Source organism: Camelina sativa, chromosome 17 (genome assembly GCF_000633955.1).
Source record: "Camelina sativa cultivar DH55 chromosome 17, Cs, whole genome shotgun sequence".
NCBI classification, from domain to species: domain Eukaryota; kingdom Viridiplantae; phylum Streptophyta; class Magnoliopsida; order Brassicales; family Brassicaceae; genus Camelina; species Camelina sativa.
Window position 1 is genome coordinate 1885416 of NC_025701.1, and position 17134 is coordinate 1902549.

At 39.9% G+C, this 17134-nt stretch overlaps 6 protein-coding genes across 7 annotated transcripts in view; 2 read left to right on the forward strand and 4 right to left on the reverse strand.

Moving 5' to 3' along the window:
• LOC104754634 (uncharacterized protein At1g04910) overlaps nt 1-743 on the reverse strand; it is a 4498-nt gene extending 3755 nt beyond the window's left edge. Inside the window, exons 1-3 of the mRNA XM_010476857.2 lie at nt 599-743; nt 314-473; nt 58-136 (exon numbers count right to left, since the gene is read on the reverse strand). Coding sequence (XP_010475159.1) covers nt 58-136; nt 314-473; nt 599-606 — 247 coding nt within the window. The 5' untranslated portion in view covers nt 607-743. The remainder of the gene's footprint in view (nt 1-57; nt 137-313; nt 474-598) is intronic.
• On the reverse strand, nt 1585-6056 carry LOC104754635 (probable sucrose-phosphate synthase 3). 2 transcript variants are annotated; one of them, XM_010476862.2, is made up of 12 exons: nt 5906-6056; nt 5429-5791; nt 5114-5346; nt 4977-5040; nt 4200-4901; nt 4001-4126; nt 3783-3914; nt 3467-3697; nt 3311-3373; nt 2299-3234; nt 2100-2227; nt 1585-2005 (listed from the first exon to the last, which is right to left on the reverse strand). In XM_010476862.2, the coding sequence occupies exons 2-12, from the start codon at nt 5720-5722 to the stop codon at nt 1729-1731; spliced, it is 3186 nt and encodes a 1061-aa protein (XP_010475164.1). In that variant the 5' UTR covers nt 5723-5791; nt 5906-6056; the 3' UTR covers nt 1585-1728. The 2 variants fall into 2 exon arrangements, with proteins under 2 accessions (XP_010475164.1, XP_010475163.1); XM_010476861.2 differs by having other exon boundaries at nt 5429-5807.
• LOC104754636 (YLP motif-containing protein 1-like) lies at nt 6324-8702 on the reverse strand. The gene is made up of 7 exons (XM_010476863.2): nt 8098-8702; nt 7695-7747; nt 7534-7573; nt 7358-7435; nt 7023-7133; nt 6799-6878; nt 6324-6618 (listed from the first exon to the last, which is right to left on the reverse strand). The coding sequence occupies exons 1-7, from the start codon at nt 8653-8655 to the stop codon at nt 6540-6542; spliced, it is 999 nt and encodes a 332-aa protein (XP_010475165.1). The 5' UTR covers nt 8656-8702; the 3' UTR covers nt 6324-6539.
• Nucleotides 8839-10408, forward strand: LOC104754637 (protein TIC 20-I, chloroplastic). Its single transcript, XM_010476864.2, has 3 exons — nt 8839-8958; nt 9238-9446; nt 9602-10408. Exons 2-3 carry the CDS (start codon nt 9257-9259, stop codon nt 10237-10239), a joined length of 828 nt encoding a protein of 275 aa, XP_010475166.1. The 5' UTR covers nt 8839-8958; nt 9238-9256; the 3' UTR covers nt 10240-10408.
• On the forward strand, nt 10555-12779 carry LOC104754639 (box C/D snoRNA protein 1-like). The gene is made up of 5 exons (XM_010476865.2): nt 10555-10838; nt 11015-11216; nt 11428-11496; nt 11595-11727; nt 11833-12779. The coding sequence occupies exons 1-5, from the start codon at nt 10652-10654 to the stop codon at nt 12394-12396; spliced, it is 1155 nt and encodes a 384-aa protein (XP_010475167.1). The 5' UTR covers nt 10555-10651; the 3' UTR covers nt 12397-12779.
• On the reverse strand, nt 12784-17054 carry LOC104754638 (transcription initiation factor TFIID subunit 6-like). The gene is made up of 13 exons (XM_019239602.1): nt 16924-17054; nt 16591-16751; nt 16396-16482; nt 16077-16178; nt 15883-15991; nt 15477-15577; nt 15264-15401; nt 15075-15170; nt 14609-14733; nt 14222-14354; nt 13820-13945; nt 13220-13729; nt 12784-13069 (listed from the first exon to the last, which is right to left on the reverse strand). Exons 2-12 carry the CDS (start codon nt 16714-16716, stop codon nt 13301-13303), a joined length of 1572 nt encoding a protein of 523 aa, XP_019095147.1. The 5' UTR covers nt 16717-16751; nt 16924-17054; the 3' UTR covers nt 12784-13069; nt 13220-13300.

Here is a 17134-nt window from a genome sequence, read left to right on the forward strand (position 1 = left end):
ACTTTCAGATTAGCAACGAGTTAAATCTTTACTGCTCAAAACACGAGATGAACATACGAGGCCAGTCAGATCGTGGCGCAGAAGATGGTCTCCAACCACCAGATGCAGCACTCTCCCAGAGCTCTTCCACCTTTATCTGCTCAAAAACAACATATAGAATCCATCAAAGTCTTAGATCAACAACGAATCACTAAGATTATCACATACATATACTACAACTTTCAGTTCACTCTAGTCTCAATTCATCGGCAATCAAAACAGAAGACCTGATCTTCAGCTACAAGTTCCAAATACATACGAAAAGTGAACTAACCTTAGATGGACGGGTCGGCTCGGGACTGCTACCGATGTTAGCCGAGAAAAGCAGCGAGAGCGTACAGATCAGTAGAACAATAACTCCGATAGACAGTTTCGCAACCATCCCCTTCGTTCCAACTCCTCCCGTCTTCCCATGGAGCCGGTGGTGCCCTAACCTGCAACATCACTCGAAAAATCAACACCGATCCAACGGATTCATATCTACTGAAACGAAAATTGCAAATCTCAGACACCAGATTTTGCCCGAGAAACAACCAGAAAAAATGATGGTACGATCTACCTTCGCATCGCGTTTGGAATCAGGAAGAAGAAGAGATCTTCTCCAGTGATATGATGAGAATTTGCAAATTTGTTTCGCAACTCTCTCTCTCTCTCTCTCTCTTTACTGTAATTGGAGTCTTTCTCACCGGTGAGATGTAGATTTTTGATTTTTCGTTAATTAAAATTAAGGTAATTTAATTACAGCTTCTTCGAATCACCGTCGCGACAGACCGACGTCGGTTCTCGCAATTAAACCGACCGGTTGATTATTTTTATGAACACCAACATAGTGTATCTATAATCTATTTTAAAAAAAATAAAAAAAAATCCATTATTTTAATAATTTATATTTATAAAATCTTATAAATTATTAGATTCATTGATTAATTAATGGAAGAAATTTATTAGATAGTAATCTATATATAATAGCAACTGGAGACGAAGTTATCTGGTTCATTATAGTTTTGATGTGCTTATTTTGCTTTTATAATTGGCAGAGATCTCTGTTATGGGGTTTGTTGAAGATGTGATAGTATGATAAAAATCTAATTTTGTTTTGTATAAATTTTGATTATGAAATTTGCAGCAACTAGATGGTTAACTTTGTTTGTTTTTTCTATCAGGTGGGGAATATCAATACAAGTGCTCCAATGAAGAATATCAATACAAGTGTGCTCCAAATGAAGCAGCTGTTCATTGTCCTTTCGAATCGATTAAACATTTAGGAAATAAGACAAATGTTTGTTCTGATATTGTACAATTATAACAAGAATGATTCCAATTATTAATAATCTGGATTCTAGTATACGATAATGATGGTATTGCACGGTTAAGATTTTTCAAAATTTTGGATAGTAAAAAATTTGATTTTATAATTTCACAAATCTTTTTAATGTAGGCTTATTCTTCTAATTTTTTTTCCCAGCCGTCTATTTCTTGTTTGGTTTGGATAATTGTATAATTCTAAAAAAAAAAAAAACAATAGACTTAGACTTTCACTGTTTGTATATTTTATTTTATAGAAACCTGTTAAATCATCATATTTGATGAACAACCAAAATACCAAAATTTAACAAAGAGTATCTTTAGACTAAAAAAAAGAAAAAAAAAATAACAAATCAATCTACATGGTCGAACCGGCCAATTGAATCAAGCGCTGGCTTTGGAGAGCTGCTTAAAAATGTCGGTTATGTCCTTAACCGGTGAATCAGCCTTGATAGTACCAATATAAGGACTCTCTGATGGAACTATGTCGTCTTTAAGGTCTGTTGACCGGAGAAGCGTATCAGAGCCCAATGTCACGAGCCCCTTGACGATCACAGTCTTGTGTGTGCCGGAGATCAATTCCTCATAGTCCGTATCGCCGCGTTCTCCAACCACTACGTACATGTTCGCCACGTTCAACCTCCACCGCACGAACAAGTACCTTCACCCCAAAAATCAAATCGCAATTATTAGAATAAACGCACCAGGGAAAAAACATAATCATGTGATCATCAATTTGGTTATAATCAACGGACCTGAGAGCTTGAGATCGAGAAGCAAGAAGAGGAACGATCTGCATTCTCGTCGAACTCCGACAATACATCGGATGGCAACGGAGGCCTCTAAGTCGTAACTTCTGGCGCAAGTCATCCACTCTCATCACCTGCATGATGATACCCTAATTAGATATTGCATTCTCTACCGGTAAAGCCGCAAAACGGAAAACAACTTTACTTTGGAACGATCTTTGATCTGATACGCAACACAATGCGCATTGCTCGATGCCTGATCCTCCTCAATAAGACTCGGAGAGCCTTTGTTTCTAGCCTCACCACCAACGGCTGTAGTGTTCATCAGTTTCCACACCGTGTTCTTAAGCCCTTCCATGCCCCACCGGTAATCGATATGCGAGGAATAGTCAGGATCCGGGAGAAGCTTCCCGTCTTCCCCTCCTGGGTAATAAACTTCGCTCCCGCTGCTGCATATTAATGTGTCGAACTCGCTCACCTGAATCTTTGCAGACTTCAAAAAGCGAGTTAATTCCTCAAGCGGCATCGAAGTGGAAATAGCGAAACCAGAGTTTTTAGCCATCTGAGGATCCGATCGCACGGCTTTGATGATATTCTGAATCATCGGAACCATAGATTTCGCATCCGGTGCTCCCTTGTCGTCATAGCAATCAACCGCTAGAACTACCAACCGTTCCCGCCGCCTCAGAACAGGATACTTGCTATTCAAGCTATCAACTTGCTTCTTCCCCTGTAGTTCCGGTTTACTCTTGATTTCAGGTTTCCTCATCCGGCTCATGATTTGTTTAACAGGATCAGCAGAATTTGGTTCAAGAGACCCGTTCAACGACGGTTTATCTCCATCCACAGAGAGTCTCAGAGACATATCTTGAACGTCTTTCAGAGAGTCGTTGAGTGAAAATTCATCGTCTTGAGCAGCCATTTCATCTGCATCCGTCTGCCACTGCGGATGTCTCATTCGGCATGCAGCTATACGTGTCAGGTAAGTCCGGCAATGCTCAGGCCATGAGAAGAGATGAATGTTCTTCCAACCGTTAATCCTGCACTCATTCCATAAATTCTTCTCTGATACCAGCTTCAGCAACGCATTCGCTATTGCATCTTGATCGTGTGGATCCACAAGCAAACCGTTGTGCAATGCCTGAATTTAAATACCATGAGAAAGAAAAAAGTAATACCAATTGAAATGATTTTTAGTTTCAGGACACCTTGCTTACCCTATGTATATCGACTGGTCCTCCATTCTTGGTTGCCACCATAGGAAGTCCATGAGCTGCAGCCTGCATTTTCCAATTTTGGTTTAACTGGATTGGACACTGGCTAATAAGGACTACACATATATGATATAACACATATGCATATGCATACTTTACCTCGATGAGTGTAAGGCCAAAAGGTTCCACCAAAGCTGGATTTATGAAAACACCCTTTGTATGTGCAGCAAGTCGGTATATATCAGGAACGTCAGACTGTTTATGATGCTTTGGATATGCGACAGATCCGTAAAGATCATACTTGTCAATGAGTTTTAAGACGGTTGTAAGAACGCTAGCGTTTCCAGATGACAACTCATCTATATCATCTCGATTTCCCATTATCAAAGTCTGCAAAGCACAAAGGAAAGAACTTCAGAAACAGAGAATCATTGGTTTCAAGCATTAGAGAATCGAAAAAGCATGCAACAGTTACAAGATTAGCTAGCTCCCGTAGAGGCCGACATTCTCCAAAAGCTTTCAAAAGAGTGGTTATGTTTTTCTTTGGGTCTGGTCTAGATAATGCCAAGATCATCGGTTTGTGAGGATTTGCAAAAAATCTCATAACCTGCAAAGTTCACGCAGCTAAACATCAAACACAATCTGCAGAACAAACCTCTAAAGAAGATAATGAAGCTCCATAGGACAACTTACTTCAGACCAGATTGTTGGAACCGCTTTAGGAGAAGATCCTTCTACTAAGGAAGCCAAATCTCCTTCACCCTCAGGTGTATCTTCTTGAACCTCGACGTTTGTGAAATCCATTCCCGGAGGAATAACCTGCACAACGGGCTCACCTAATCACTCAAACTTACTTTATAATCATAACTTTTCGAGTTCTGGGTGTACTTACCGCCATTCTTGGCATGAACCTTCCGTGACAATTAACACCGCGTCTAGCACGAGCTCTCAAGACTTTCTCCAGTTTTACATCGAAGCCATCATAAAGTCCCCATTGTTCATCAATCTCCTGCCTCGTGCTTGTTATAACAAGCTCTGCAGCATCCAGAGAAAGCTCCTCAGCTTCGATCCTCCTCCTGATCTTGTAAGTGGAATTTATATCCTCCTTTGATTGCCTCCCTTGTTTCAAAAGCTGCTCAAGCTTGTTTCTTCCTAGAGAATGACCCGTCAAGACCATAGGAACGTTCAACGCACCAGAAAGTAGAGCAGCAGTATCTCCTGCATCCGCGTAATGGCCATGAACCACATATGGCCACACTGGTTTCCCCTTCCCAATCTGTTCTCCCAAAACTTTAGACATGTTAAGAATGTGAGCTAAAGCTCCATCAACAAATTCTTGGATATAAGGCCAGAGAATCTCTTTTCTTAAGTACTTATCCCGTGGACCAAATGGTATCCTAATGATATAAGCTCCACTGCTTTCCCCGGTTTCATCGCCATCACAATCGTCAGCAGAAGCAGTGGTTAGCATCTCCGTGGGCTCTGCATAGCTCCAATCAACTTCAGATGAGCATATCTGGCGCGTAAACAGATCAACTCGGTACACACCAGGCATTCTCGCTAAAGCACGAGCTAGCTCCACAACATATTTCACCTGAAAAGAAATCAATTTAAACAAGCCGAGACACCGGATTCAATATTATTGAAAACAGAGAAGAACACAATGTACCTGTCCACCGGTATCAGAATCACTACCAAGCTCCATGTTTTCCCCACGAACCAAGCCGTGCAAACTGATAAAATCAACACACTCTTGATATGTAGTAGATCTAACAAAATAGAGGAAGGAAACAGAGAAGAATATACCTGATGAGGACAATGTAAAGACGATTCTCCTTCTTATCATCAGACCAGAGTTCGACATTGGATAAATTGCGTTGCAGCTGTATACGAGGTGTCTCCGGTTGCACAATATCTCCAAGACCATCTCCTTTCTCTCCTTCTGATAAATCCTCAGATAAAACCTCTGTGGCATCTCTTCTTCCTTGTTCCCTTTCCATTCTCCTATTCGCTATCCGCTGCGAATCCTCCCATTCCAACTGTAACAACCAACCATTGAAACGTTTCAGCAACAGATTCCAAAACAAAAACAAAAAAAAAATCACAAAAAGTAATAAGAACCTGCTTCTTCTTGCGAGTGAGGTGCCAGATTCGCCAACACATATTCTCCAATCGAGAGTTGCGTTCACGAGAATTGCGAGTGGCGACGACTTTGAGCCAAGTCCGGTGAAGATCGGTTTCATCGACACCAGTAACAACTTCCTCAACGAAGTATTTAGTCGGATTGAAAAATTGTCCATCACCTTCTCTCAGATTCACAGCCGTTTGTGGTTTCTGCTGCGTATCTTCAATCCCCTGAGCTTGGCTATCAAGAATCGCCTCCAGATATCCATTTATCCACTCGTTCCCCGCCATTCTGAGTTCTTTTTTCCTTTGTTTCTCGAGAAAATTACAATCGAGAAAATTTCAGCTCTTCCGTTATTTCTTGGAGAGTAAGAAACTGGAATTGAGTTAGTGTGAAAGAAAGAAACAGAAAACTGAAAACGTAAAGTGTAAACAATCGAGAAAGCTAAAAAGTGATTGCGGGGAAATGTTTACTTTTAGATGGTTCTGGGTTAAAGAGAGAAGGTGAGAGAGGAGTTTTACACAAATGGCGGATTCAACGTGAGTGAGAGAGAGAGATCATCGGTAGAGTGAGTGACTAGTAGCATGAGGAAAAAAGAGAATCTTAGCGGTGGATGAGACACGTGTATATGACGATGTGGCAATGAAACTGAAAGAGAGATCAAATAGGAAGGTTTGTTTATCTTCTCTGTCCGCTTCCCTATGCTATTATCTCTCTTAACCCTCTGATCCACTTAGCGACTTCCACGCTTTTTACTTACCAAAATAAACTCATCTTCTTAATTCCATTTTTTTCTTTCTAAAATCAGAATTATTGTTAGAAAGATGATTTACGATTTATCCCTTCGATGATATGGACATGTAAGAGGAGAAAACTGTATTGTCAAATTGGTTAAAAAAAAACTGACTAAAATTACGGAAACAACTTTGTCTTCCTCTGTTTTAGGAAGAATGACACACACAATTCAATTGAGCAGTCCTACTAATCTAATGAAGAGGAGGAAGAACACACCTACTGCACGTGGTACTTACTATGCTAAATCAACAACAGTCATATAAAATGCTACGTCCTAACCAAAACTTTACCCTTTTTAATTGTTCTTCATCATTATTCTTCGGATTGAGGCAGAAGAAGCGCTATTCTTTCTTTGTACCTCTTGATCTTCCTCAACCGTTCTTCTCTCAATCTGAAAGACAAAGAAAAATCCCCTTTTTCAATTACCATAATGTTCTGCTAGACTGCTTTGATGATTAAGAAAACTAATCCATGCATCTTGTGCAGCGGGCGTTTATCTTTCAAACTACTACAAGATCTAAAGTCTAAAGAGCAAAAATAGATAACAAGATACAACTCTTGTGGAGCTTACCGTGCACGGATCTTCTTAGCTCGCTCGATGTGTCTTTTCAGAAGATCCTTCTCTGTTAATTCCTCTACAGCCTCCTCGTCCTGATATAATCAAAGAAAATAGTCATCATTTAGTATCAATGCAAGAGCTGAAACATCATTTAGTAACAATGCAACAAAGAATCAGATTAATGTGTTATGTTCTGCTCAGATGAAATCTATGGTTATTGAAAAGTAAAAACAAACCTCTTCGTCTTCATCAGCTGATTTTTCAGCTGGATCATCTGGAGCACTTGTCTCTGTCATATCCACTGGTAACGGCTTTGGCAAAGACTTCATTATACCACTCCTTTGCGGCTGTTAATAGAGAAACTGTAAGTTAGATTGGTCCCAGATATATGGTTACCCTAATTGATTACGATGGAGAGATTGCAGATGCACAACTCCATTGTAAAAGCAGAAAAGAAGTTTTGAGTATGCAATTGAAGATCATTTAACTACAGGTTGGCTTGAAAAAAAACATATCAAGAAACAATCATCTATGTTGTTTACTTTAACTGCAGCAATATAATGATGCGAACCTGAATTCCTACGTGAGAACCATTTTTTAACCACGATCGACCAAGTGAATAAAGAGAAGCTCCCTCAGTGATTCTGACCTGTAAAGCAGTTGATAAGTATCACAATCTAAAATTAACAGATGTCTTTTGCAAACTCTCAAACAGCAGTACATCAGAGATACACATAGTAGGCTTACCTTTCTCCCTTTAATAAGAACAAGAGCCCCTTCCCTGCTTCTAATAACAAGGAAAAAGAAACAGCAAGGCATCTAAGTTTCTCGAACAAGTTTTTAAAAATATATTCTCAGTGAAACCAAAAAAGAAAGATAATATCAAAGTAGAGAAATTTGATATTCACCTGGCCTTTCTATTCCTGCTAGTGTCTAGAATTGAAGCTCGGGGCGGGGCCACCTACATTAGTTGAAAAAAATGATCATGAGTAGTTGTATTTGACAAAAGGTAATCATTCTTCTTAGAGAGGGTTTCTTCTAAACCTATTCACAAATGATCATGAGTAGTTATACTTGTATAATCCAAAAGTCAAGAAACAACATCCATCAGTTCGAATGAGAAGCACTCTGAAGAAAACGGATACTCATCAGCCGCAGCACACCGTCAGATTCAATTCTAACTCCAATCAAGAAACTTTAAAGCATTTTCCCCAATAATGTTTTCCACTACTCAACTAGAATCTAAGCATTAACAAATGAAACAAACCAAGCAGAGTTGAATAATCAAAGAAGTGCAAAAAAGAAACTGACCCGCGGTTGCAGGAACTGAGGACTTCCTCTCATGGTACCCGACCCAACAGGAGAACCCGCTCCAAGGCGTGGTATGTGAGGAATCTGATGGCTCCCCCTCATGTACTGCATCATGGATTCCATCTGGGCCGGCCCATATTGTTGGTTGTAAACCATACCGGGGCGAGGAGGGTAACCACTCTGATCAGCGACGAACCCTCGAACGGGTCGGGTTGAAAACCCTCGACCTCGACCCGGAGGAGCAAACGGGTAAAGAACCGCCGACGGATCTTGATTCGGGCGTACGTTTGGAATTGACTGCGCGTAGCCGTTATTGTGAGCTTGTTGTAACGGAACAGGATGGCGAAGCGGAACTACGGGTCTGTAAGTCGGATGCGGTGGTTGTGGCGGCGGAGTATGAGGTGGCTGAGAAGGCGGCGGTGGCGGCTGAGCAGGAGGTGGATAAGATGGCGGCGGTGGTATGGTACTGTTTACTGGTCTCGCAGGAGTTGCGGAAACGGTAGAGAGTGACGGAGAAACCGTTACAGATGCGGCGGAGTTAGAATCGGGAATCGACATTCCGACGGCGGAAGGAAGTTGACGATTCGATGTTTAAGAAAAAAAGTTTCAAATTTGGGTCACGGTTTAATATTGCACTAAACCCTCTTGTTCGTTTGGAAGGTTTCTAGGTTCTGGGCCGATCATGGGCCTGAGGGTATTAATGTAAATTGAAACACATGAGTTAAAGTGAGAGAGTCAGAGATCGCCACTGCCCTTTGTTGGGAGAGTGAAGGAGGATAGGATTCACAAAGGATGAATGCGCGATAGATAAACCCTTGCTCTTCGTCTTCTACCTCCAGCTTCGATTGTTCTCAGCCCTCGGTTCGTAACTTCTTATTCCTTTAAGTTATCTCATGGGGTTTAAGAATTATTATCGATTTTGTTTGCTTTATGGGTTTATATAACATTCGTGGAACCGCTGGCTTTAGGTTTGCAATCTCTAGGGAATCGAAATTTAATTGGAATCTTTTAACGATTTTTTGTGTTTATTGGTTGAGATTTTTATTTTCTACAGCCGTCTGTTCAAATTTGGTTTCCCATTTTTTTCGTTTGATGAAATAAAAGTTAAGATTTTTTTGTTCATCTGGTTTTTGTATATAGGTTGTTTAGTGTGGTAAGGATGATAACTGGGTGCAGCACACCAAGTGCACATGTTCTAACGAGCTCTCCGGGATTCAAGTCATCATCGTACAGAGCTGCTGCAGCAGGACAGACTCAATATCGTCTTGCTCGAAGTTCATTATCTGTCATAAAGAACTCGTGGGGATCACCTTCACCATTGAATGAGCTTCATTCCAGAGTCCCGAGAGGCATGTTGATTTCTTCTACTCGTTTGGTTTCAAATACTTAAATCATATATATCTCTGCTTCAATGAGTTTCTAATGATGTGAATGTTAAAGTGTCTTTGGTATTTTAAAGTTCCTGTTTTTTTTGTTTTTTTGACTCAATCTTTGATCGTTTCAGGTGTGCCTCTGTCATATCTCTCAGCTTCGTCTTCTTTGCTTCTGAATGGAGAACAAGGTAGTCTGTCTGGTACATTACCTGTGTTACCTGTCCGCAGAAAATCACTTTTGACCCCGCGAGCATCAAAAGATGTACCTTCCAGCTTCCGGTTTCCTCCAATGACCAAAAAGCCACAATGGTGGTGGAGAACTTTGGCATGCCTACCTTACCTAATGCCTCTGCACGAAACTTGGATGTACGCAGAAACCGCTTACCATCTCCACCCGTTCCTAGAAGATTTTGAATTCTTAACCTACCCATTTTTGGGCGCCATTGGAAGACTGCCAAGCTGGTTCCTCATGGCCTACTTCTTTGTAGCTTATCTAGGGATAGTGCGAAGAAAAGAATGGCCTCACTTCTTCAGGTTCCATGTAGTGATGGGTATGCTTCTCGAAATCGCTCTTCAGGTTATTGGAACCGTTAGCAAGTGGATGCCTCTTGGAGTCTATTGGGGTAAGTGTGGGATGCACTTCTGGACCGCTGTCGCGTTTGCTTATCTGTTTACCGTCCTGGAAAGCATACGGTGTGCACTTGCGGGCATGTACGCCGATATCCCATTCGTCTGTGATGCTGCGTATATCCAGATCCCTTACGACTAATAATACTAGGAAAACATCTGTGTTTGTTTTGTTAGGGCCTTGTGTTGTTACTATGTCTCTTATTGAATTATGTTTGTAATATTTCATCGTTTCATGAACTCAGCCCTCAAAATTTCAGGACTTGTAAACATGGATAAAACCAAAGAAAATCTCAAGTTTTTATGATTGAGCTTGTTTGGGGTCAAGTCAACAATAAAACAAATATGAGATATATTTCAAAAGAAACTATAAATAGGTGGATTTAAATGTAAAATTGGAAACATACATCTCCCCTTAACAGATTTATTTATTTATTTACCTCCAAAGTTACTCTTTTTAAAAAACCCTAATTTCGACACCTCTCTAGTTTCATAAACCCTGAGCTCGCCCACCAGAACCAGAGCCTCCTCTACAAAATTGATTCCAGAAAAAGATGGGAGGGTCGGTCTGCGACGAGTGCAAGCTAAATCCTTGGAAGTACAAATGCCCCGGATGTTCGATTCGATCGTGTGGCCTCTCTTGTGTGAAAGCTCACAAGAAGCGATCAGGTTGTACCGGAAAAAGGAAGCTCACCGAATTCGTTCCTCTCACACAGTTCGACGATAACCTCCTTCTTTCTGGTACAATTGAATCTCTAGAGTTTCAATTTCGTGAATTTGGTTTTGAAAAATTACATCTTTAAAGTTCTGATTTTTATTTGAGTATTTTGATCAGATGTATTCATGTTTCCGTGGATTAGTCTATGAGAATTCGTTTGGTAAACGTAACTTTATATTGATTTTCTCTATTGGTTTAGACTACAATATGCTTGAAGAAACAAAAAGAGTGGCCGAGTCTGCTCGGAGAAGAAGTAGTCAGTTATGCAAATACCCTTTTTATAATTTACCTTATTACCTTCGGAGCCTTCGCAATGCTGCTGCTACCCGCCGAACTAAGCTATGGTTTGCTCCTAGTGGAATGTTGAAGAGCGAAAAGAATCAGAGTCGATACGATCATAGGTAATCCTGAGATTACATATAAGTTATATCAAAATCAAGGCTTTTTGTTCTTATTTGGTGTTACTCTCAGCTGTGCTATTATCCCTTCTAGTGTCTGGTTAGGAATAAAGACTTATAGTAGTTGTTAAAGTTTTCGAGTTAATCTGTTTGTTGAAGTTTGTCAGAGCTTAAATTGATTCTATAATCTTACTTGATGGTTTTTTTGCGGTAGGAGCAAATGCATCTCGTGGACAATCGAGTGGCGGTTTCACTCTACGGATGTGATTCTTGTTGACCACGGGTTAGTATTCTCTTGGACTGGTAATCATATTTGTTTATTGAGGCACTTGGTTTTGTTCATTGGTCTGTCTCTGTTGACACTTATACTATCCATCCCAGAGTTGGTGAAGATACAAATCTATGCTCGGTGATAGAGAATCATCTCAAGCCTGGCCCGTGGATTCACAAGCTCAAGCCTTTTTGTGATGTGGATCTTGACTCTCTCAAACTTTTTATACGACTATACCCAAAGGTTTGGTTTTATTTCCCACTATCATTCCCCCATCTTTGTTGGTTCATAGTATGAAAATATTATGCATGTCTAAACAAAATATTAACCTTTTTTTCCTTGTCACAGGGTGCAAAGGCTCCTTTCAAGGCTCTGAACATCAGAGCTCCTTTGAGGCAACAGCTTGCCAAACTAGTTATATTAGAGTACCCGGTGATCCATGTATATCTACCTTCACAGAGCTATGACTTTGAAGTTATCAAAGACTTCTACCATGGAAACACGACGCCTAATCCTAATGATTCCTTATACGATGGTAATGGAAGCACAGATGGTATAACTTCCCGAGTAGAGGAAATAGAAGAAGACGACATTGACTCCTTTGAGCCAAAGGTTCTTGATCTTATGAAACAAATGAACTATAACCCGTGTCAGCGAGCCTCAGAAGAGGGTGGGGCTTCCGACAATCTGCATCCTCAGGTTGATGATCCCTTAGAAGTAGGGGATCTTGAGTTTGACCAAGAGTTAATAGACACATACTCTGATCTTTTCGCGGAAATGAACCCAGGTGATTATTTCAACTTTGAATGTGAGTTTGCAAAGGGACTGGATTCAGATGATAACTGCGACCTTCAAAATTTAGCTACTGATTTCAACATTGATGGACTAGAAGAAGGGGAAATCGTAGAATGATGGGTCATTGATTGTTCTGTCCCTGCAAAAAGAAATTACTTCTGGTGAACATTTTTGGTCGCCCAGGGTTTTATGTTCATGCCTGAAGCTCCCTTTTTCAAGCACATTGCATTGCTATTCTCGGTGCCATCCAAATCTTTTACTGGAAATGCAATAGCCAATCCATTAAATTGCAGAATCGATGGTCATAATTTTTTAGTTTGGGCTTTGAATAACAAGTATTTATGTAGTACACCAGAGTTACTAGGCTGTTCTGTGGTGTGTAGCAAACTTGATTGTTTGAAAGATGTCTTCCAAACTTTTGTTCAGTCTTATCCATGTATATCTTGTAATGTTTCAGACCGTTTTCATAGTCACCGTTTACCAAGAGGTAAAAATATGAATGGATATTATAATAATGTATGTATATCGAGCAATAAGGAAGAGAACATACATGAAAACAGAAATATAAAAAAAAATTGTAATCTAGATTGTTGAATAATATTGAAGAAACAAATACATCCATCAACTAAGCTCTTAATATATACACTGAAGCCGTCAACGATAACTCGATTTGCAACTTTCCAATTCAACTCAACCCACTCTGCAGGCTCATAAGGACTTGGAAATCCCTCAATCTTATAAAGAAGCACTCATGAGTTTACCTGTGTTTTAATTTCTCCAAGCCTCTTCTCTGCGTGAACATCAACATATTTATAATTACTCATTAGCGTTAATGTATTGTGTATCATTAATCTTTGGGTCTTTTGATTTCACAACATTCTAAATGCATTCACATCCAAAACCATGAGATTTATATCGATGAGGCAAACCGCACATGTACCTCTTAGTGGTTAGAGGAATACGAACATCTCTGTAGAAGGGATAAAGGGAAGAATCTTATCACCATAGAGTTCGTGTAGTTTCACCAAAGCCGTCCAGAATCAAGATCATCTTTCCATATCTGATCAAGGATTGCTTTCATGGTAATAGCCCGACCCCTGCCGCTTTCTTTCACCATTCCATTTCTGCTTTCAGACTCGTTAGCATCAGAAGTTTGTTCTGACGATGATGGTTGAGCAGAGTTTTGTGGCTGATTGTCATTTTCCACTGGATTATCTACTTCCATTGGAGCTGCGCCGGTGTGATCTTGTGATTGTACACCGTCTGGCCCATCTTTAGTTGTTAATCTTTTCTGGGGTGATCGGTTATCTGAAGAGTCTACACTCAGCTTCCGCTTCTGGGGCTCAGTATTGATTATCTTTCCCTTTCCCTTATGGAGGAAACTTGGTGACGGGGATGGTAAAGGAGGGAAGATTTTAAGCCGATCATGTATACACAAGCCTGTAGCACGCTGAAAAGCAAAAGAGCACAGGGTCTCTATAAGGATTGTCCACTGAGAATTCTATTAATGATGGAATTTTACAAGGATATGTTGACTAACCAGCAAAGCTCCATATACACGCCACGCTTCGTAGCTCTTCGTCTGATTCTTTTGCTTCTCAGCATCCAATTCCGGTTCGAGAAGTCTTAGATACGGTTCAAGATTTGGTACAATAAGAAGGCGTACCTACAGAAGAAATGACAATTCAGATGACAAAAGTTAACAATGCAGGATAGCGGTGCAGAAGTGATCATCCAATTCATGGAAGAGTTGTGTAAGGCTATAAAAATCCTAATTTCCCAATAAAAAGAGAAGGAAAGCCGGGAAAATGGTGTGGGGCTGCATCATATTGTATATCAGATTCTGAAAGAACATTGTGCCCCAAAGCTGCTAATCCTTATCTCTGGGTGATATCTGAAATTAGCATGCACAAACTTTCTGAAAGGTCAAGGAATGACTTACAACATTGTGCCCCAAAGCTGTTAATCCTTGAATTGCACCATAGTGTTGAGTCAAAGCCTTCTTTGGGTCCAAAAGTGCATTGATTAAAGTTTTTGTAAGACGAGACTGGAGAGTAATATAGACAGTTCCATACCTGGACGATTTTATTCAGACCACGGGATTTCAGATGTTAAAAGAATATAAAGGTGAGATATGTTATATAAAAGTGCGAGGCAATGACTAACCCTTCTAACTAATGTAATATAAAAGTGCGAGACCATCTCATGATATTGCATACAATTTCAGTATAAAATTTCATTATCGTTTCTAGTATGAAATCATGTTCAGCTCCCCACAATCAACCAAAAAAGAAAAAACGAGTTCATGACATGAAGGGAAAGAATGAACCTTTTACATATCAGTGCAACCAGATTGGCCGTAAAATCTCTGAGTTCCCAATGGTTGTCAGCAAATCTATTTCCAAGCTTCCTTGATACAAGGCATGTTACAACAGATGGCATCAACTGGTGCAGCTGACATCAAAAGGAAAAGTTCAATCAGTTTCATGGTAATGAAACAACGCTCAAACAACGAACTCAATATCCCAAAGCTAAATTACATTAACATTATCCCAAGGCTGGTTTACATACCCTCAATACAGATCCAAGGCATAATTTATTATCATTTAAGGCAGAGGAGAGTACTTACGCACTTGAGCTTGCATAATTCGGACAAACACTACTGCTAAACATCTTATATCCTTATATGGAATATGTCTAAAATACAACTTGAAGAAGCCCAAATCAAGAGCCTTAAAAAATGGAGCTAGCGATGATTCTTAGATATGGCAAAAGATAATCGAGAGAAAACTTACATAAGGCTCTATGTGTATGTGAGGATTCTGTAGAAGACTTCTAACAGTGTGCATTAGATTAAACAGGAGTTGGAAGTCATTTAAACCACGTGAAACCTGCACCAGTGGAGAAAATTAAAACTGTAATCTGTAAAAATAACAGTGGGTCTGATTGCTTAATACAAAATCCTCGTTGTTGCATGATGTTACCTCATCCGCAATGAAATTTGTAAAATATGGAACCAGAGGATGAAGTCCTGAGTCTGAGGCCAAGCTCACTAATGCTTCTTTAAACAGAGCAGAATTTGACTTGCTCATTGCCAGTTCAGCAATCTTTTGGAAGTATAGCTGTTAAGAGAGAACAACAGATAAGTCTTATGCATGTAAGATAGTATCCTGTGGTATTTAGCCTGCACCACATACCTGAAGCTCCCTAGATAGTACATGCTTCACTGGTAACCTAATGTCAATAAGAGGTCCGTCTTTTTGTTCATGGGGTTTGTTTTCTGCAGGTGCTCTAATGACTAGAGACAGCACAAACAAGTGAAAATATATTCAAGACAGGAAAGAACAAGGAATATCTTTAAATTTTCTTGCACATGATGATGAGTAAAACATTAATACAGATGGATCTAAAAATATGTATTTTGATCTCTCATTAACATCAGTAACCTCACCCCATAACATTGGGTACATTTAACATAGAAGGAGGTTAATTCACCAATGAATTCTGAAACATCACTGTACAGACTAATCTTTGTTTCATCTCGAAAACAATCGGTTAATGACTTCACAACTCTAACAAAGGACATAAGATTGAGAGACAAACCTTCTAAAGGAGCATTTTCTGGTATAGCGGGTTGCACTCCTTCAATAGCCAGCCAGTGACAAACAATTTCAGTATCAAGGGGAGCTTTTGGTAGTGGGGCTTCGATCACCTAAAATTTTGACAATTCTTGAAAACATTAGAAAAATAAAACGAAGAGCTAAGCAGTAACAAAGAAAATATGCCCAATATCTCACCTCTTTAAAATCTACTTCTCTGTCATCAGTGTAGAACAGATCCCGATGCCCAATAGCTTTTCTAAAACGAAATGGTGCTCCTGAGGCAAAGCCATATATCGGCTGCAATAAATATGATCATTCTCAAATAGATGCCTATGATTCAGTTAACTGCTATATTGAAACATGTGAAAACTGAAAAGCAATGTTTAACAGATGGTGCTATTCATATGAACCAGTAAAGCCAAACCTCAAAACCAAATCTTTCCCACTGAAACAATTTAGTGATAGTGCACTACCAAAACTCTTATATAAAGGGAATTGGTGTCTAGTTAGGTACCTCAACATTCCTTAAGTTGAGAGCACCATCTACATCCGAAGCAGTTAAAGTCGTTCTCTTTGAGTGACGCATGCATTTAATAGCTTCCTGTCAAAAAAAAGATGTTACAGAAAAATCAATATCTGATACCTGGAAACTCAACTCAAGAACACAAGGACATTGATTTATAATAAAAAAAAAAAAAGAGAAGGTGACCTGCATGATCTCACGAACACGATACTCAACATCAGGAGCAAGCATAAGAGCAGCCTCAGGTAACAAGTTGGTAATCCCAATACTTTGAGCTATAACCTCAACCGTTTCCTTAGGTACAACGCTCATCTTCTCTCGTCTCTTCTCCAGAGACTGCTTAAGCACTGTGGCACACAGAAGAAAAATCAACAGTAATTGGATTTTCAGTAAGATAAAAACACACAATACACAATGAATCGCAAATTCAACAGCCAATGCTACTTCGATACTCCGTAAACTGTGACAAATTTGCCCCCACTAGCCAAGTTCGACAACAGAAATAAGTTGGAAACTTACATGAACCAGAGAAGAATTTGCGTTGAACTTCCAAGATCGAGACCACTTGAGAGAGAGAGGGGAAAGAAGCTCCGATTCACCGATGCCAAGTTCCGTCAAGCCCTTCCTCCTCCTCTTAGTTTATAACAAGTGAATCAGGATCCGGTCGGGTATTTTAATTTGTGTGCAATTCACCCGATTCGATTATTACGGGTAAATTTACTTTGGGCTA